At 35.3% G+C, this 22610-nt stretch overlaps 2 protein-coding genes across 2 annotated transcripts; both read right to left on the bottom strand.

The window, feature by feature from the left end:
- Nucleotides 1–4752: 4752 nt before the first annotated feature.
- Nucleotides 4753–11859, bottom strand: LOC127858084 (uncharacterized). The gene is made up of 3 exons (XM_052394972.1): nucleotides 11710–11859; nucleotides 10254–10544; nucleotides 4753–5466 (listed from the first exon to the last, which is right to left on the bottom strand). Exons 1-3 carry the CDS (start codon nucleotides 11757–11759, stop codon nucleotides 4830–4832), a joined length of 978 nt encoding a protein of 325 aa, XP_052250932.1. The 5' UTR covers nucleotides 11760–11859; the 3' UTR covers nucleotides 4753–4829.
- An 8509-nt stretch (nucleotides 11860–20368) lies between these two features.
- LOC127858088 (uncharacterized) lies at nucleotides 20369–22272 on the bottom strand. Its single transcript, XM_052394979.1, has 3 exons — nucleotides 22116–22272; nucleotides 20605–20781; nucleotides 20369–20479 (listed from the first exon to the last, which is right to left on the bottom strand). The coding sequence occupies exons 1-3, from the start codon at nucleotides 22143–22145 to the stop codon at nucleotides 20369–20371; spliced, it is 318 nt and encodes a 105-aa protein (XP_052250939.1). The 5' UTR covers nucleotides 22146–22272.
- Between the last annotated feature and the right edge of the window lie 338 nt (nucleotides 22273–22610).

Genomic DNA, 22610 nt, shown 5'->3' with positions numbered 1-22610 from the left:
ATGGAAGAGCGCCATGAAATGTAAGTGATTTCAGCCAAGTAAAAATTGGGTCGGTTAAAAACAAAGTGTCAGAAAATTCAAAATAATATCATTTAAGTTATATTTTAAACATAGTTTTTATAGAAACACTATAAACAGCAAAAATACCAAGAAATAGACAGATTTACCATTTACTTTTTGAAATAAAAATAAAATTGCAACATGCATCAGTCGTATTTTCATTAGTAAATCACCCAATTTAGCCATAACGTTGTTTTGATTTTAAAAATTGAAGGATGCGCATAAAAATTTCAACATATTAAATAAAAACCATAGCATATATGTTTTATTAAATCAAATTACGTTAGAAAATAAATAAAACGTGTCGCAAAAAGTATGCGATGTCGGCAGGATTCGATCCTAAAGATTTGTAGTCCATCGCCTTAACCACTAGGCCACGACAATTTCAGTTTGTACATTCTTAAATTAGATATCCATAAGTAAACAGGTAAAAAGGCTCGCCAATCTTTGAAGAAATCGCGAAATCGTATTTTTTCAGATGATATTGGATCAAAGTCAATATTTATTGTGAAAATAATGTACTCTAAAGGAATTACGTAAACATATAACAAAATTCGAACTTTGAAAAAAATATAATGCATCTCTCGGAAATAACCGATGATTGAAGATCGGCAATGATCGTTAAATAAATCGCGGGAAATCATTAGATGTGCGCTATCTTAATTGGTATCGAGAAAATTTTCATGAATAATTGTTGTTGTTTTTTTTATCGAGTGCACCGGGATTGTCTCGCATATGGCCATCGCCCCCAGAAAGACGTGTTAGTTGGTTACGGGGGATAGTGCAAGATACAGGAGGCACCCCGTTCCAGAGGTGACCCTGGGTCTTTTAGTGTCCGGTATGTAGCACCTAGTACACTGCACCTCGGTTTAACGTCTCATGCGAAAGACAAGTCAGTAGGTTAGGTGCAGCGGGGGATCGAACCAGCGATCTCTGGATTGTGAAGCCAGTGTGTTACCACTAGACCACGGATCCGCTACAGTGAATAATTGGATAGGACCACTGCATTTATAGTGTCGAATTATGAGCTATAACAACAACATGTCATCAATGTTCGTGAATAATTATCTGCACCCTTTTTCTTTAGGAGGTCGCGAAGCCCCTTTCCTACCAACAGGCTCCTGTCAACTGTAGATTATTGTAAAAACAACATGCCATCGATTTGTTAGTTGTCACCAAAGCAATAATGGTAACTGTTTAAAATAGTTAGTAAATAAATAGATGAATGAATAAATAAATAAAAAGAAGTTTGCTCTATCTGATGATTGGAGATCTTTCTTTTTCAAGAATTACGAGAAAACAGTTAAACATGTAATACATGTTTATTCTCAACATAATTTAAAAATGCATACTATGTACTTTAATCTGTATACCAGAATGTGATGAAATACCGCAGAAATATGCGATTGTCTCCATCAATATCCTTGTACTGAAGACAAGCGACCGAAAACTAACGGGTTACGGACATTAGCCTTCTGGGACATAAGCCCCTTCGAAAGTGTGCACTAGGACATTAGGCCCCAGGTGTTTTAAAACGTTCATAACTTATTTTAAAGGAAGTATTTTATTCCATTTTTATTTCATATGAAAATACATACAATTATTATTAAATGTTGAAGGCTAATATATAATGTTTCCAATATATAGCTTGTACAACACGTATTTTTTGTGTTTTTTTACAATTTCTTTACTGTTTTACTTTTTTGCAATAGTATTAGGATCTTGATTAATTGCCCCCCCCCCCCCCAAACTCTTTGATGCCTTTTTTAAAATAGATTATAAGTAATTACATGTGCTTACACATAGAACCATTAATAAAGGTGTGAATGCATAATGATGTTAAATGCATAATCATTTTTCAACAAACACCAAGACAAGACAATACAGTTTATTTTAATCCACTAAGGCATTTAAGCCCACGAGGACATATATACAATACAAGTATTGACGAACAGTGTATACTAGAATACAAAATTTTAACAAAAGTTGTAGTTGTATGTTTCCAACATTCGGAGAAGATCGCTTTAAGAACAATATTTCAAAAACATACATGCAAGATATTTATGGAACGTATTCTAAGCATTTACCCAATGTATTTCAAACTATAATACAATAAAACTATAAGACAATATGTTCTTATCTTAGAGTTTTATTTTAATCAATAAATTCGGGTAGTAAGGCTGCCTTTATTTACTTTAGTCTTGTAACGATCACTGGATGATATTCTATTAATAATGTAGAAAACATAGAGATTGGCTTTTAAAAATGTAGCATATATTTATCCTAATTTGTTTCGTGCTATCAAATATCATCATATAACCATGATAGCGTGTTGTTTAAAGAAGTCTTTTGAAGCTGTATTCGAAACATACACGACGATTTCACAAACAATGACAAAAGAGTACTCATATACACACATTAAGATAAATATGCTATATTACACCACTTTTTCCTGCATAAAAGGTTTTTTTACATCCGCCTCTTCACATGTGCATCTACCGGATATGTTTATAATTTAGTTTGATTTTACTATTACGAAAAACAAGTAAAACAACCAATCGCAGAGAAACCTTTAATTACAAAGAGATAATAAAGTTTAATCATTCAGCTTGTATGAATTATATATCTATCACAGATGGTATTTTATCATCTATAGAATAAACATTAAGAGTGCCATAGATATATATGCCTTACCGAAACCAAAATGAAAGACTTATATCATTGGCAACTGCTATCACTAACATCTGGACTAAACTTAACACTATATATCCACTTGTCGAAAATTTGTCTTACCGTAAGACAAATGTTATGGAAACTTGAGTTATAATGACACGTTATAATAAATTAATTGTAAGATCTTAAACTACCTATTGCTTTAATGAGTAAGACATTATGGATGTTTTTGTCATATCTATTCATATGATAGAACAGTTACATGGTATGATATTAGCATAAACATCAGAATCAATTCTGAATTTAACAATTTCAAATTAGGTCACTAAAATACTAGTTGTACAGAGCAACGCTATTATAGCCTTGTAACTATAATAATACAAAGGGTCTTAAGGCAACATGTCATATATATTTATCGTAATACAAAAAGCATGTACATCGAGCAATGTGCTCGTATTTCACTAAAATACATAACAGTTGTAAATAGCAAACGCTATCATAGTCTGGTTATACTCAACACTTAAAACGGCATTAAGGCCTCATATCATACTTTATTTTCCCATATTACAAAATGTATGTAAAAGTAACCAACAAACATGCAAACATAGTTTGCGTATGGTTTCTGTAATATACCAAGGAACATACATAATACATCAGATATATTACAGTTTCTGCAGAAACACATATAAAACACATAGAAAACATGAAATATATACAATTCAAGTACAGTACAAAGAAACACATAGAATGCATGTGTTTACAGTATCACAAGGAACACACATTATACATAAGTTGGCCATCTGCTATCAATTTGGCAGGGAAGACAATATATACTTTCAACCTTGGATATTTGGCACCAATAATAAAATAGTAAACTGTAATACCAATTAACCTCAGAATGTACTTGAATTAGTTGATGCAACACATATAGTACAGATTATGTAATACTACTGTTGTTTATCCAGTTGCTAAAATCTTTAATAACTTTTTCTTAAGTTATAATCACTCTTAAAATAACACAATTTCACAGTAGAACATGATTATATATACATATTAATTAAGTGCTCTGTTACTAAAAATCTTATAAAAGATATGTCAATGTGATATTTTTATCATCTACCTTTAATTGCATTTTATTTTTAAAAAGATGACATTTAATACCAAAAAAATATTTAAAAATGGGTACGGGCTAACGCACAAAGAGCAAAACTTCCTATGGGCTAATGGGGCTAACATCCTGAGGGGCTTCTGTCCTAGGGGTTAATGTCCAAGAGGGCTAATGTCCTACACTCAAGCTAACACGGTTAATATCTATAATTTGAAATCTCGTTTACATACATATTGCTAAACAAAACTAAAACATTTATTCAGAAAACTTTCAAACATCAAAAGCTAGGAGCTTTAAAATTCCAGACATCAAAAGTTAATTGAAGACAATATTAAACATTACGATTACTAATATTCCTGAATCTTCAGATAAAATCAGAATAGATAACACATTTTCAGCATTTTCATTTACATCCATCTTTGAATGTCTACCAGATAAGTAAGTCACACTTTGGATCGTGTTTGTTATCTGTTTTTTTTTCTCTGCAATCAACATATCACTATGAATTGAGTATACAAATTGGAATTAAACATTCCCATGCAAAAACAACAACTAATTCTTTTAGAAATTATGTAAAGTTAAACCTCAATAAAACGCTACAAACTTTAATATTAAACATGTATTTACTATTTACTAAATAAGTACCTTTGAGGAAACTTCATACTGTTGTTCATATGTTAAACCATATACATTAGGTACATCAATCAAACACTTAGTGTATGATAGCTTACAGGTGTAAAAGCGGGAATATGATTGCAAGTTTGTATCCCCTAACCCTCTGGGGGGGGGGGATAACAACTTGTTCAACCACGCAGGGCAAGATAGAGCATGCGGGACGTGGTCATCGAGGGTGGATGACGTTTTTTGAACCTCAGGAGGAACAATTGAGTATATGAGGAAGCTACTGAAACTTAGAAAACGACGATGAGCCAGAGGTGTCCTCTGTTACAACACCCAATGACCACTTAGAACTGTTCAGTATACGTCATTATATGTTTAATGCCTGGGAACAAAAGGACACAGCCTGTTCAAACAAGTCAACAGCCAAACCATCCTCTGAATACAAGGGTCTAATTATATTAGTTAGTTCTGCCATTTGTTCATGGTCAATGGGCATTGTAACAGAGGACACCTGTAGCTTATCGTCATTTGCTGAGGCTACAGGAGCTTCCTCATCTTCTCCATAGTCCTCCTCTGAGACACTCAATTGTTCCTCTTGAGGTTCAAAGAACATGTCATCAACCCCTCGATGACCACGTCCTGCATGCTCTATCATGCCCTGCAGATAAAGCTGGGTGGGTGTTCTGCCCCTCTCCTCACTCAGTCTGTGGCAGTTCCATCTATCACGGAAGCGGTCTAAGGCCCGCTGAATGAGTGGAACATACACGAGGTGTAAGCACCACATGTGTACTTCTGAGCTCAGGTCCAAGCGACTCGTCTCCTCTAGTTGTTGGAAGAGCTGGTGGAACACATTGGTACATGCAGAATACATGTCCCTCCAGAGCCGCTTGATCGTCTGGTTGTGGACGCTCTTCCCAGTAATGAAGGATCCACGACCAGGGCCTTGATAGGAGATCATGAAGGCTCCAACTCCTGTGTTTTTCCGACCTTTATCCGATCTCACTCTGGAAGGTACACCATACACAATTTATGAAGGCTTTCGTCATCGTGATTGCACGGTTGTTGAAGGATACCTTCAGAAAGACACACAGTCTCGTGTATCCATCAATCCCACCGTGGACGACAAAGCCCCATCTAAAGATAAATAATATGGCTTTGAAATGACAGCAATATGTAATAGCGACATTTGCCTGTTGCATTATAAATTGCAACATATAAACATGATAGTCATTACATATTAATTCAATAATGATTTACTATATGCCTTTTGCCCTTCATTGGAAATGTGTGGCTTAACATTTTAACCACACATATCTCTCTTTACAGCACCAATAATAACAAGGGACAAAATTGTCACAAAATCAGGTTTTCATTGTGAAAAAAAAATCTGATAAAGGGAGAAAACTCAAACTGAACTTTTGAAATGAACAAAAAAAATTAACCCCCTTTGTAAGTTTTTTTTTTTTTTAAATCTATTTTTAGTCGTGGCGACCTTGACATTGGAGATATTGACGTGATTCTTTCGTGGGACACACCGTCCCATGATGGTGAACAAATGTGCCAAATGATTTTAAAATCTCACAATGAATGACATTGTTATGGCCAGGACAAGCTCATTTATGGCCATTTTTGACCTTTGAACTCAAAGTGTGACCTTGATCTTGGAGATATCGACGTAATTATTTCGCGCGACACACCGTCCAATGATGGTGAACAAATGTGCCAAATGATTTAAAATCTGACGATGAACGACATAGTTATGGCTCGGACAAGCTCATTTATGGCCATTTTTGACCTTTGAACTCAAAGTGTGACCTTGACCTTGGAGATATCGACGTAATTATTTCGCGCGACACACCGTCCAATGATGGTGAACAAATGTGCCAAATGATTTTAAAATCTGACAATGAACGACATAGTTATGGCCCGGACAAGCTTATTCCGCCAGCCAGCCAGCCCGCCAGCCAGCCAGCCAGCCCGCCCGCATTCGCCAATCTAATAACCAGTTTTTTCCTTCGGAAAACCTGGTTAATTACTACCTATCTAGGAATTTATACCAGTATATAACAAAGCTTTTTGCTATCAGATAAAAGGCGTATAGAAGATGTTTATTTTGTATTCTATGTAAAAATTAAATAAATTAATTAGGCATGTCAAATCCATAACTAGTAACTAAGTTAACCTGTTTTGGTACATGTATTTCATTGTTAACCAATTGTCATCAGTCCACATAAATACCAGACAAAGGGCTGTTTGTAAAACATGCATGCTCCCCATATGGGCTGTCCGTTATAGTGGCAGCCATTGTGTGAATACGATTTTTGTCACTGTGACCTTGACCTTTGACCTAGTGACCTGAAAATCAATAGGGGTCATCTGCGAGTCATGATCAATGTACCAATGAAGTGTCATGATCCTAGGCTAAAGCGTTCTTGAGTTATCATCCGAAAATCATTTTACTATTTCAGGTCACCGTGACCTTGACCTTTGACCTTAAAATCAATAGGGGTCATCTGCAAGTCATGATCAATCTACCTATGAAGTTTCATGATCCTAGGCGTATGCATTCTCGATAGTTCTGCAGCAATATACCGGTATATCGGTATATATCGCAATACGCAATCCGCATATTGCATTGCGATACGATTTTCGTCATACCGGTACGAAAATTTTACAAACATGCATCTACATTTCGTTCAGAAAAGCCATCCAAAATAATGATATCAAGGTAAACAAAACAAAGCGGTATTTTGTAAAAATAAATTGTTACGTAAAAATGGCATTCTAAAAAGTCTATTATACAGAGTAGCGTTGTTACATGGGAGCATTCATTCTATGCTTTTAAACGAATTATCGTTGAATTAATTACGCAGAACTAAATGTTTCGTTCGATTCTGAAATGAGCATTATTAAACTTGTAATCCGAATTTCAGAAACACGCTTCCGAAATGTAATGCTAACGCGACAATAAAAAAGTTTTCTCAATTAAAAGCGCGCGAAAATTAAACAGACATGTAGAACGTCGCGTGCAAAGTGTGGGTGTATTTGTGTTGTATAAAACGGGAACATCACGTCAGGTGATTTACGCGTGTTCAGTGGGAAAAAACACCCGATTGGAAGTTATTTTATCACATCTTTAAATAGTAACAAATGCCAAAATGTATTTGATATTTAAGAAAATTGGTGAATGTTTGTGTTTTGTGTTATTCTTGGGCATTGTTATAGTAAACATTTACCAGAATTTACTTATACGGGATTATCGGGTAATTGGCGAGTTATAATTCTGGTACAAGTAAGCAATATATTGCGATATATTGCAATACGGGTTTTTGAACTGACAATATATCGCAATACGCTTTTTGGCGTATTGTTGCAGCACTAGTTCTCGAGTTATCATCCGAAAACCATTTTACTATTTCGGGTCACCGTGACCTTGACCTTTGACCTAGTGACCTCAAAATCAATAAGGGTCACCTGCGAGTTATGATCAATCTACCTATGAAGTTTCATGATCCTAGGCGTATGCATTCTCGAGTTATCATCCGGAAACCATTTTACTATTTCGGGTCACCGTGACCTTGACCTTTGACCTAGTGACCTCAAAATCATTAGGAGTCATCTGCAAGTCATGATCAATCTACCCATGAAGTTTCATGATCCTAGGCGTATGCGTTCTTGAGTTATCATTCAAAAACCATTTTACTATTTCGGGTCACCGTGACCTTGACCTTTGACCTAGTGACCTCAAAATCAATAGGGGTCATCTGCGAGTCATGATCAATGTACCTATGAAGTTTCATGATCCTAGGCCCAAGCATTCTTGAGTTATCGTCTGACAACCACCTGGTGGACGGACAGACCGACCGACCGACAGACCAACCGACAGACCGACATGAGCAAAGCAATATACCCCCTCTTCTTCGAAGGGGGGGAATAAAAAGTAAAGAAGGATATGCAAATATACCCTGTCTTCTTGATTGACTTGAATCTGTATTATCTCATCGATTAAAAAATGTTTGGTACTAAGTTTCATTGATTTTGTCGGACACTTACACCATGATTTAAAATTCATTCTTTATTTTACACATTTGGAATCCTAAAAGGATTTAAATTTTGCAATACTCCACATCCAAGAGGACAGCGCACTTGACTATTCCAGTGCTTGCTTGACAGTATAATGTAAGCCATCATGGAGAGGGGGGGGGGGGGGTATAATGTGAGTGTGTGGTAATTAAATAGATGATCTTTAAAAAATAAGATTTTTTTTTTTTGGGGGGGGGGGGGGATTCTGGGGTGGGGCATGGGGGATGGTTTGGGTGGAGTGCATTGTGGTATGTCAGGTAAGTGTTGTTTTGTCAAAGTATGAATCAAATGTGATCATAAATAAAGAAGTTATGGAAATTTAAGCAAAATGTTCAATTATCTAAGTATAAAAGGGGCCATAATTCTGTCAGATGCTTGATACAGTTGCCTGCTCTTGTTTATAGATTGGGGTCAAAATGCTTGATAGATTTGTCTGCTATTGTTTATAGGTTGGAGGTCATGTTGGTAAAGAAGAATGCAAAATATTAAAGCAATATGTGAAGGGAGAATGAAAATATTTGGGGTGGTTCGAAAACTTTAACATTTGCATGCAGACGCTAACACTCACGCCGACGCCGGGTTGAGTAGGATAGCTCCACTATATATATTTCATATATAATAGTCGAGCTAAAAATGAAGGTTTTGATGCTTCCAAGCCTGCTTTGTTGGAAGTTTGGAGAACAAAACTTGAGAATATTACTCTTAAATTTTCCTTAACAATAACCTTGCAATACTTAATATTTCTAATGGAGGACTGACTTTTTTGAGCTGAAATAAGGCCCCATTCCCCCAGCAATATATATATTTTTTTCCCCATATTAAATACACAAGGGACAAAATTGTCACAAAACCAGGTTTTCATTGTGAAAAAAAAATCTGATAAACGGAGAAAACTCAAACTGAACTTTTGAAATGACCAAAACAAATTAACCCCCTTTGTAACTTTTTTTTTTTTTTAAATATATTTTTAGTCGTGGCGACCTTGACATTGGAGATATTGACGTGATTCTTTCGTGGGACACACCGTCCCATGATGGTGAACAAATGTGCCAAATGATTTTAAAATCTCACAATGAATGACATAGTTATGGCCAGGACAAGCTCATTTATGGCCATTTTTGACCTTTGAACTCAAAGTGTGACCTTGACCTTGGAGATATCGACGTAATTATTTCGCGCGACACACCGTCCAATGATGGTGAACAAATGTGCCAAATGATTTTAAAATCTGACGATGAACGACATAGTTATGGCTCGGACAAGCTCATTTATGGCCATTTTTGACCTTCGAACTCAAAGTGTGACCTTGACCTTGGAGATATCGACGTAATTATTTCGCGCGACACACCGTCCAATGATGGTGAACAAATGTGCCAAATGATTTTAAAATCTGACAATGAACGACATAGTTATGGCCCGGACAAGCTTATTCCGCCAGCCCGCCAGCCAGCCAGCCCGCCAGCCCGCCAGCCCGCCAGCCCGCCCGCATTCGCCAATCTAATAACCAGTTTTTTCCTTCGGAAAACCTGGTTAAAAATTCTCCCTTCACTTGAGCAAATTGATTGCCATAGACTCCAACTTGTCAAGTTGTAGAACACAGTGTTAAAACTAAATAAAATTGTAATACCTGTAAAAGGTGTTTCATATAAGCAGATTGTGGCTAAGTGGTAAACAAATACTCTAATAATATTATGTTAGCTGTTTTAACCTGATTAACTTGTGGTTTCCATCAATATGCCACAATGAATTTGGTGCTGCAACCTTGTAGACCGGTCGTCTTATGGAATGACACCATCTCAAAGCCACTGCTGCGGCATCAACTCGTATGAGGCTGTCAGCAACTCTCTGCCTCTGAACTTTATGTCCTCGGCTCTGCAGCAGGCCTTGAACCATTCTCTGACCAAGGGATGGGTTCCCTTGGGTCACTTCTCGTACAAGATCATCTAATGCATCATTTGACAGCACCGAGAATGTCTGCCTCAGCTTTAGACCAAAGGTTCTGAAACAAATTCAGCAGGCTTTCAGCTGGTTTTCTCACATGTGTATCATGCAAATTGCATTTGAATAATGATAGACACAATCTTCACTTTAGCATTGTCGAACAACTAGCCCAAATCTTTATGCATTAATAGAACAGATTAAAATACCCACTAGCCCGATTAAATGAATCTGGAAATTTTAATAGCCAAAATTACATATCACTAGCCCCGGGCTGTTGGGCTAGGGGTTAGCGTAAAGACTGTAGACATATTTAACTATTACCAAACCTATTAAATTTACTTAAAACTAGTTAAACCATTTCTTTGTAAATAAATCTTGCCTAATTTATCAAAAAAGGTTCAATCTTATCCAAGTTCACCAACCAGACGTGCACACAATAATTCATTGATCAATAAAAAGGGTTTAATAAGACCATTAATTATGAAATAAGTGACAAAACATAAGACTCTAACCATGGTTTAATGCACAATCACAAACTTAACTACTCAATCTGTGTTTATGTCAGGGGACCTGTACCCTCAAGCAGGTGGAAATTATGCATTATTTATCCAAATAGGGGAATTTAAACCACAAACATAATGAAACACAAAATTATGTTTTATAAATCTGTATTTTAAATCTTTTATTAGTCTTTTTTTACCACAAATAACTAACATGATGCACCTTATATAACAGTTTTATTTAGTTTTAAACTTTGTGAAATTCAATTTAACTATTCTGGGTCAAAGGCAATAAATTTGCTCGAGTGCTGGGAAATTTTGTCAGAAATGAGGGGGGATTTATACCAAAATGTACTTCTTTGCAAAGGGAATGAGTCTTTATTTCAGCCCAAAAATCCTGGTCTATATAAAACAATTCTCGTGTCTCAATATTTCGATAAGAATTTTATTTAGAATTCTCTTTTCTTTTCTTGTTTTTCAAATTCGAAGCAATTATGTGCAAATCCAACTACTATCAGATCAATTTGGGCTGTGTCTTAAAACAATCACAAGCAACATGTATGATGACAAATACCTATACCTTGCAGTGTTACAGGCCTTCAGATTATCTGGGAAAATTGTGAAATGAAGGGTGCTTACAGGTTATCATTATAAACTTTCTTAGGTAACAAGAGAAACTTCATGTAAATATTTCTTTCAAATTTTAAATATTATGCACTATACCTAAGCCTTCGCTTGACTGATGAGTCAGACACATGCAGAAGATCTGCCATTTGTCGTCTTGTAAAGCCAGCTTCAATGAAGAATTCCAGCTGTTCTCGAGAAATGACATACACAGGACGACCTCTTGTCTTCTGTTGATTGGCAGAAAAGAACCTGACCGATGGAAACGAGGAACTAAAACCAGAAAAAAACACTTTGAACTATTAATAAGCAATGCTCCTTAATCATATGTCAGCATTCGTTCCCAATTACCTAAAACCGAACCTGTTCCAATTATTGCAATTTAAGAAAAATCCCAATCAAAACAAAAAAATCTCGAAAAATGATAATTTATAAATGTTCTCACCGACGTTAAAAAATTCTCAGGAAATGCTCTTGAATAGATCCATTAAATCCAGTTTTTTGCACTTTCACGGTATCTAGTTTACACAATTTGTTAAATTATTGGCGTCAAGAAAGGCCAAAAACCAAAAAGAACACATAGTTCTACGAAAAAGGCTGAATACCTAAAAGGCTACAAACATACCACAAAGGCAGAAAAATGGTTTTAGGTTTTTATTTTCTGCCTTTCTGGATCCCAATCATGCCCATTCTCTATATTGATACATGTATGCATACTCATGATAATGTAGTGTTTCCTTCTGCAAAAATATTTCCATTGACAGTAAACATTCAGAATAAAAAAAACAAGATGTGTTTGTGAAACAATATGTCCCCCATGTATTTGACATTTGATCTTGAACAAAGACCTTGACCTTAAACCACTTAAAATGTGCAGCTCCATGAGATACACATGCCCGTCAAATATCAAGTGGCTATCTTCAATATCGCAAAAGTTATGGCCAATGTTAAAGTTTGATGCAAACCAACAAACCAACAGACACAGCAAAAACAATATGTCCACTCCCCCAGTATAGACCGGCAGACATATAAACAGTGTAAAGGCTTTTGGTCAACATTCACAAAATTAGTAACCTCTGCAGTGAGCTGGGAATCCTGGAAGAACTATGCAAATAATATATTGCTGATTAAACATAAAACTTATAACAGTGTCCAAATTATAAATACGGACAACAACTATTTAATATTGTCGTCAGATGTTTCGGGCCCCAGGTGTTTCCACCATGCATGTTTCCCCCTTAGTCATTTCACTTCAAACTTGAAGTGTCATTGCTTGGCATGGTTTACCAAGTATCTTTATCTTCTATTTACAATAAGACGTTTACGATCAACTCCACTGTATTTGTTTTTAAAACGTTTTATGTGTCATTTAATGCTTTGTTTTGAATAAACTATACACACAAAAAAACAAAATTAACAATAGCAAAGTGAAATAAATGTTGTTTTATTAAAAATAAACGATAGCAAAGTGTAATGAAATTTGTTTAATGTATGCGAGTTAGTTTAAAAGTAAGTTTCAAAATAACACGGGTCATATAGATATCTATTATATGCAATGTTTAATAATAAAGAGGAAGTGGTATTTTGCTTTCTTTTTTTATTATTTGTTTTTCTATTTATTTATATGTATACTGTGTGTATGTACATTTCTGTATACTTATTTAAGAACGCGACCGAAATAAATTTATGGCAATCGATCTATTGTCGACCTTTTAATTGTAGCTTCATTCGTTGTAACTTAAGAATTGTTACTTAATGTAACTAACTAATGGGGTTGTCTACCCTCGGGACTTCAGTTAAAAACCATTGCCCGAGCACACTGCTTACCATATATAATATACTGTGCCTTGAAAAGGCCGAAAACAGGCCATATGGTCAGCTCAATTTTACTGGGCTGAGCCATAAACATAATATGGTACTTTGCAGTGTTGATGCGGTGCTTTAATAACAAGGGCTGTTTGTAAAACATGCATGCCCCCCATATGGGCTGTCAGTTGTAGTGGCAGCCATTGTGTGAGTCACTGTGAATACGTTTTTTGTCAATGTGACCTTGACCTTTGACCTAGTGACCTGAAAATCAATAGGGGTCATCTTCCAGTCATGATCAATGTACCTATGAAGTTTCATGATCCTAGGCCTTATTATTCTTGAGTAATCATCAGGAAACCATTTTACTGTTTCGAGTCACTGTGACCTTGACCTTTGACCAAATGACCTGAAAATCAATAGGGGTCATTTGCCAGTCATGATCAAAGTACCTATGAAGTTTCATGATCCTAGGCGTAAGCATTCTTGAGTTATCATCCGGAAACCATTTTACTATTTCGAGTCACTGTGACCTTGACCTTTGACCCAGTGACCTGAAAATCAATAGGGGGTCATCTGCAAGTCATGATCAATGTACCTATGAAATTTCATGATCCTAGACTAAGCATTCTTGAGTTATCATCCTGAAACCATTTTACTATTTTGAGTCACTGTGACCTTGACCTTTGACTTAGTGACCTGAAAATCAAAAGGGGTCATCTGCCATTCATGATCAATGTACCTATGAAGTTTCATGATCTTATGCCAAAGCGTTCTTGAGTTATCATCAAGAAACCATCTGTTGGACGGACCGACGGACCGACATGAGCAAAATAATATACCCCCTCTTCTTCAAAGGGGGTCATACAAATCTAATAAATTTAAAAAAAACTTTACTTTAACAATGAAATATATAATATTACGAGATACTCAAGAATCTATGCATATAAAACTACGCTAAAAGAGTCGATTTCCTATTGGCTGACTGCATTTTAAAAACATGGCGTTCATTGGTTCGAATTCCTTAACTTGCAAAAGCAAGTAGGTCAATCCGTTTTGAGATGAAAATTTGCACAATGAAAGGACTTGACATTAAGTTTACTATCTATAACGTAAACAATGTAGAATTTCATGAAAGGAAATATATGGAACAAAAAAAAAGGATAATTACATCCATTAGTACTTAAATTTATTTGCATTTAGAATGATTGTTTTATACTGTTTAACTACAATGAAGGTGTTATATTGTTATTTTCATTATTAATATTATCATTATTATTCTATTGATTTTATTTGTGATAAAAAGAAAGAGGAAGAAAGAGAATAGCCCAATTTATATAAGTAGTGATGGTGAAAACACATACTATTATAATTGGCATCATCATTACTAGACCCATTGTTCAGCGTATGCTGCAATGAAGTTGTTGTTGGAGTCTTTTAACTTTGTGATCTGTGTTTTTTGGTGTTATTATTATATGAAATTATATATAGTTTTATATAAATTGGAAAGAAAAGTTACACAGGTGTGTATGTACTTTATTTAAAATAAAAAGAACAAGGGACAAAATTGTCACAAAACCAGGTTTTCATTGTGAAAAAAAATCTGATAAAGGGAGAAAACTCAAACTGAACTTTTGAAATGACCAAAAAAAATTAACCCCCTTTGTAAGTTTTTTTTTTTTTTTTAAATCTATTTTTAGTCGTGGCGACCTTGACATTGGAGATATTGACGTGATTCTTTCGTGGGACACACCGTCCCATGATGGTGAACAAATGTGCCAAATGATTTTAAAATCTCACAATGAATGACATAGTTATGGCCAGGACAAGCTCATTTATGGCCATTTTTGACCTTTGAACTCAAAGTGTGACCTTGACCTTGGAGATATCGACGTAATTATTTCGCGCGACACACCGTCCAATGATGGTGAACAAATGAGCCAAATGATTTTAAAATCTGACGATGAACGACATAGTTATGGCTCGGACAAGCTCATTTATGGCCATTTTTGACCTTTGAACTCAAAGTGTGACCTTGACCTTGGAGATATCGACGTAATTATTTCGCGCGACACACCGTCCAATGATGGTGAACAAATGTGCCAAATGATTTTAAAATCTGACAATGAACGACATAGTTATGGCCCGGACAAGCTTATTCCGCCAGCATGCCAGCCAGCCAGCCAGCCCGCCCGCATTCGCCAATCTAATAACCAGTTTTTTCCTTCGGAAAACCTGGTTAAAAATTAATAGTTTAGGAGTTTTCCAGACCACAAATTGGTTCAACAATGCCACTATTTGTTAACAGACATTATATGATTAATGATAAGTATAAATCTCATGTTAAGGTTGTGTTAATGCATATAAAGTCATAAATATACACCGGTTGTATTGATGTACAAAAAAAAAATTGGCCAAATGTGGAAAGTTTTTTTAAACTTTATTTAATTATGCAAGTAGAGCCTGGTAAAATAGCTCCCCTTTATAGTATCCCTATTGCTTAAGTGCATTAATTTATATGGAAATATGGTAAATATTGTATTTATATTTGTATTTTAGTATATAATTGTATTTGTATTGTAATTTAGTATATATTTATAGAGTGGTATAATGTTGAACACTTGCAGACAGGGAATATAGCCGTAATTCTCCAACATAAGACCCTGTCTGTATGGGAATTAGAGAGAATTGGGCTATGAAGAAGAAACATCCCCCCAGAGTGGCGTTAAGACAATATTTAAAAGAAAGTTAATAATAATATTTATATATCCAAAGGTAATGACTTACTTGTCGCCAAACGGTCACCTTTATAGGGCCACATAACAATTTGAAAGTAAAACAATGTACTTTACAGTTAAAAATTAAACAAAACAACTATTTTATACATAATTTAAGTGGATTATGTACATTGTGTACAGTACTATATACAATTTTTTTATAAATACAAGGGACAAAATTGTCACAAAACCAGGTTTTCATTGTGAAAAAAAAATCTGATAAAGGGAGAAAACTCAAACTGAACTTTTGAAATGACCAAAAAAAATTAACCCCCTTTGTAAGTTTTTTTTTTTTTTAATCTATTTTTAGTCGTGGCGACCTTGACATTGGAGATATTGACGTGATTCTTTCGTGGGACACACCGTCCCATGATGGTGAACAAATGTGCCAAATGATTTTAAAATCTCACAATGAATGACATAGTTATGGCCAGGACAAGCTCATTTATGGCCATTTTTGACCTTTGAACTCAAAGTGTGACCTTGACCTTGGAGATATCGACGTAATTATTTCGCGCGACACACCGTCCAATGATGGTGAACAAATGTGCCAAATGATTTTAAAATCTGACAATGAACGACATAGTTATGGCCCGGACAAGCTTATTCCGCCAGCCCGCCAGCCAGCCAGCCAGCCCGCCAGCCAGCCAGCCAGCCCGCCCGCATTCGGCAATCTAATAACCAGTTTTTTCCTTCGGAAAACCTGGTTAAAAATTCCAGTTGCCACCCTGCAGGCTTAAAGGGGAAGTTTTGGAAGTGTATGCAGGAATGAATGGGGAGTTTCCACTTTCCAGCAGGGGTGATACCACTGGGTTGATCTAAGGGAGATAATTTGTATAGGAGTACTATTTTAGGATGTTTTTTTTCCCCTGGACCAGAGGAAGTGCATGGTTAATGGAAGCTAATAAGAGTACAAATGGAAAGAAAAATAAAACAATATGATATTTGAGGTACTGGCATATTTCCGGTAAAATATAAAATTGGTAAAAAGACCAAATTATACTTGAATGCAGAAAAAAAACACAAAAAGCTCTTATCCCTCTAATGTAACATAAATATAGGGGATAACATAAGAGAAAATAGTACTAAAGTACCTTATTTGCTAAATAAAATAGCATTTTTAACAAAAATTAAGGAAAATACACAGGTACATTATTGGCTATAATGAACAAGATAGCAATATTAATAAAATCTACAATAATACCAAGGAGTTGGTATTACCCCAGATAGGGCTAAGTAAGGGTTTTGCCAGGTATAAGGCCCTGCACCGTGCACTCCAGTCTGACATGGCTCTTTGCTTTTGAAGGGGAAAGGGTGGGGTGTCAAAGGGGAAGGGAGGGGGTGCAATGAAGCCAACAAACCCGGGTGACTGGATGGCCTCGTCCCTTCTTTTAATACAAACTGCCATAAAATATGGATGTATTAAGAAAACTGAGAAATGTAAAAAGCGAACTAGCGTTATACTAAAAAAAAAAAAAAAAAAGAATATCAGGTCAATGCCATAGGCCTGATATAGAAAGGGCGGTGGAACAAAACGCCCATTAAAAGCTAAAACAAAGTTGTGTCAAAGTGACACAAATCCAACACAATAACAATATAATTATGCCAGATTTGTGTAAAGATTACACGGTTTAAATTAATCAGTCTCATGACTGTATAATTGGTGGGTGTTGGCTGCCCTCCCTCCCCTAATGACCTAGATCTTGTCAGTTATCTGACAGTCTAGAAGGTACAATGTATTTGGCAAGGGCAGAAAAGACCGGGCCCCTAGCTGCTCCCTTGGGGTCTAGTATGTTGGAAAGGTTAAAACTAGTCCATGGGAGTGCAATGCAGCTTCGAGGTGGTCCCTCTGCGTCTTATGGTTTTGACAGTGCAGCACCATGTGGGCGCAGTGAAAAATTACGACAACTTAGAACTTTTCTTTTTTTCGTTAATTGTGGTTGACAATCCCTTTTAAGTCTTTATGATTTGAACATTTGTAATATTTCATTATTTTGCAAAGTACTGAGCACAATAAGATATAATGGTCAGGACAAGATGTTTTTGGGTCAGGACATGTGAAATTTTGGTCCCTGGTGCGACCAGACAACTGGCTTCATAAGTTAATGTCCAGCCCTGAAATGTACGATTCACTGACCATTTATTTACTTAAACCGATAAATATGACAAACTGTCACAAACACAAACAGCTGGCGATCTCTATCAAACTCTTAAAAAAGTTGGTTTACTAAGAATAAATCTATATCAACTTAAACTTATCAAGTACATATAGTTATTTATTATTTTGTTTAAAAGATCCATGTATGAGTAATTAAACTTTTGTAGACCACACTCAACAATGAAATAAAGCTTGACATGATTTTGATATACATGTATGACAGTGAAAATGTAATGTAACAATCTTATCCAGAAAATGAACTATAAAAGCGCTAGATGATCCAGAACGATTGGATGGACATCCTGAGTGCATGTGAAAACTGTTCAGACCACCTGAGTGTACTAAAGTATCAAACCAGAATATTGCTTACAATCTGCGATTTATGTTATAACATTACACACTAAATTTCCAACAGTGTAATTGACATGAAAAACTACAAGTATCAAATTTTTAAAAAATGGGGGCGAAATGACCAGGGAGAAAACATCTTGGAAGCGAAACAAAATGCCAAAATACTTTGGCGCAAAACGTCCACAAATCTTTAACATAACAGTTAAGCAACTCCAAAATGGAGTTATTGTTCTGCGCTTCGCAACAGTGAAAATAATATCTATGATCACTCATGGGCAAGACTGAACTTTAACTGTACGCAGTTGTTTACCAGTCCACTATCAACAAAGCAGGGCTTTGGGGGCAGAAGGCTATTAGCCCCCGATACTAAGGAATTATTATGGATAAAAAGGGTTATTGGGTGTTGTGTTAGGTGTTGCATGCTTAGCAACGACAAAAGTATACGCTTTTCCATTCTTTTTTACGTACCGGTTAAGTTCAATCGTCCCCACTCAAGAAATAAAATGATAAGCTACCCTGGTCCATATAAACGTACTCCCAGAGCCTTTGATGATTTTTGCTATGGCGGATTTGGGTTATACAGCTGAGAGTTGTATTATTGCAACTAATGCTACCCAAACCAACAAATATCCAGACATAGTATCAGCCATAATTAACACTGTTAGCCATATATTTGAAATGATGGTCATCAAAATATTCAGTGACCTATTTATCAGATCTATTCACACACCCATGTGCATTGTCACTTTAAATATGAGCCAACACTATTATTGATATAATCATTAATTGAATTTATTAAAACAAAACTCACTTGACTTCTTATGTTGCTCTATGGATTCAATCATACGGACCACAGGTGGTTAGCGTATTGCTATGATATTAATTATTGAAAACATCGATTTGAATGATAAATAATCATATTATAAGTTTATAATGAAAAATTATCTTTTCTGAAAAAAAATTCACTATCAAATATATATATATATATATAACAAGGTATGCAACTCAAAATTACCCCAAAAAGGGGTGCATCGCTTTGAACAGCCATATCTTCATCAATTGTGCAGCGATTTTCACGATCTCGGTCTTATTCTACGTAGAAATGAATTTCCTTTCTGGAAATGTATATGTCTTGCAATATTTTTACAAATGCTGGATCAACTTTTAAGAAATAACACGATACACAACTCCCATGACCCAGTTGACAATGATCCCACAAGTATATATGTATGTACTGACGCTATATATTATAAAGGGTTGTCGGCTCTTTCGGCCCCAAACTCTTTCGGCCACGGTTTTTTCAGGCTCTTTCGGCCCCAATTTCAGGCTCTTTCGGCCCAGGTACCAGGCTTTTTCGGCCCCATTTTTTATTTGTATAAATCGTTGCAAATATTTTGGTTGAAACTCTTAAAACTATGGAATATTGTTTATTGCAGTAATATATTATCTTTATTGAGGATTAATGCATTTGAAAAAAGATTCTCTTTGTCTTTTGCTTCAGGTATATCGTCGTCGAAATGAGAAGAATAGATACAAGAATATGAGACGGCTTTGAAAATAAAACAAACTATAAAATAATTTATATTACATTTATTTGGATAATTTTAAAGTTATAACAATAAGGAATACATACGTCTTAACAACACAATACATTATTTTAACCTAATTACTGCTGGAGTCTGCTCAGCTGATCGTCGCTGGCGAAGATGAGGTGACGTTCCCCGTCTACACGCACATCATCGCGTAGAAAACCATCTCCGATGAAGTCTGTGTCCACCTGTTGTTATTATAATGAGAATGTGATAACATGTGATAACCATTATTTTTTGTATATTAGAAATAAATACAATGTTTGTATATTATACGTATATTAAAATTGAACAATTCATCTCATAAATTTACCTCAAAGTCAAGTGATGATGGATCTGTTGGCCGATGCTTTTCTCGGGCACGGTTGAGGATCCTCGTCAATGTCTGCGGCTTGGGCAGGTTAAAATCTGTGACCTCGAAAACGTTCATATGGTCATCAACCAATCTACGGGAGGCCGCGAACACATCAGCCACGGCCGCTGTCTTCAACTGAACAAGATAACAACATACATATATTCTCTATTTTCTCAAAACATCGTACATTTTATATATACAAATGAACAAGATATGATTAAATAACTTTTTACATCAATATATCAATAATTTATATTACGTTTCATGATCTCTATTATATCAAAACTTCGTACATATATATATCAGATGTGGTATTCTGACACTGCATAGAAACCGGGCGGTATGTTGGTGAGGCGCCAGAACAGAGACGCTGTAAACTATGTAACACTGCTTCAGTTGAAGATGAAATGCACTTTGTATTGAAGTGTCCCTTATACCAGGATAAAAGACTATGTTATCTTAGTGAAATTCTCACAAGTGATGAATTTATGAACATGAGAGACTGTGATAAATGTGTTAACCTTGTAAAATATCACCCCAGAAGATTAGCAAAGTATTTAGTAGCCTCATATTTGAAACGTAGGAGCAATTTATTCCATATATGAAGCAATTATAATGTTTATCCATTAATATAAGCCATTTTTGTTGTGAATGATGACTGTTTTTATAAAATCATATCAATCAATGTCGATGCCATACCATTTTAATTAAAGCATTGATAAGGTACGTTGAACGTTACATGCATGTTGCTGTTACACTTCATTCATGTTAAGTATATGTATAACACATTAGTATAGTATACATGTGGCGTTTTGTTACTGTTTTATGTTCTGAATTCATCAGTCACATACTTAAAACCCTTGATATTGTTTATTTTCTTGAAGTGTAAATCTTGATCTTCCGGCTCGATTAAGAACACACTTTTATTTAAATATTACAATAAATATTAGATTGTTTTCATGTTTCATCCTTGTAGTTTGAATTTTCGTACAAGGATGAATATTTTGATCACTACATACACTTTGAAGTATGAGTTTTGATTAAAATCAAATTATGTACAAATGTAACTTCATTGAAGTCAGAACTTACATGCCGCTTTTATTGGCGCTAGTGAAATATTATGGAATGTGATTTAGCAGGAAAATACTAATTTACTTAACTTAATGACAATTTAGCACATATATTTGCCTAATTAGATTGAAGAATATATTTTTTGATTGACGTCTGAATTTGTGATATGACCATATCGATAATTCTTGATATACTGACTATGTTACTGACCATTGAATCGCTTACTGTTTTCATGCTTAATGTTTTATCATGCATTATGTGACTTATAGGGCCGTTTTGGCCAGGTGCATGCCTTTTTGTAATTGTCTGTTGTTATTTCTATACATGTTTGCACATGTCACTTTAATAAAATATTTACTTACTTACTTTACTTATATAAACACGCCATTCTAACTTACATTACGCTTCAATTCCACTTTCTTCCGCATCGAAGGGTCAGCAGCGTGAGTGTGCGTCCTTTCGCTTGAAATATGTCACCCTCTTGCGTGACCGACGCGGTACACATGGAACGCTTCCCTTGCACGCTGCATCCCCACACAGCTTGCCTCTTTGTCTGTTTCTGTAAACGGGAAAATATAACGGTAACTGATATACAAATTCCCTTATTCATTACGTAAAATAGTTTAAAAAAAATAGAAATACTTTTCGCACATGCATTAAACCCCATTTTTACAGAGCGCAACTAAAATGTATAGATATAGTAGTTTTGCATATTAAAGCAGTTTATTTAAAATCATTATTTACGCCTACACAGATTCACAAATAATGTAGTTTTTAACATTGTTTAAATTTATTAATACGTATGGGTGTTTACGGCTTATGAAAAAATTAATTAAGTGTTTGCAAAATTCGTCATAATTTTACAACATAACCTAATTGATTAATAACTAACT

This window comes from Dreissena polymorpha, chromosome 14 (assembly GCF_020536995.1).
Source record: "Dreissena polymorpha isolate Duluth1 chromosome 14, UMN_Dpol_1.0, whole genome shotgun sequence".
Classification (NCBI taxonomy): domain Eukaryota; kingdom Metazoa; phylum Mollusca; class Bivalvia; order Myida; family Dreissenidae; genus Dreissena; species Dreissena polymorpha.
Note: the sequence above shows the minus strand (reverse complement) of the source record. Positions and strands in the feature narration are given on the sequence as shown.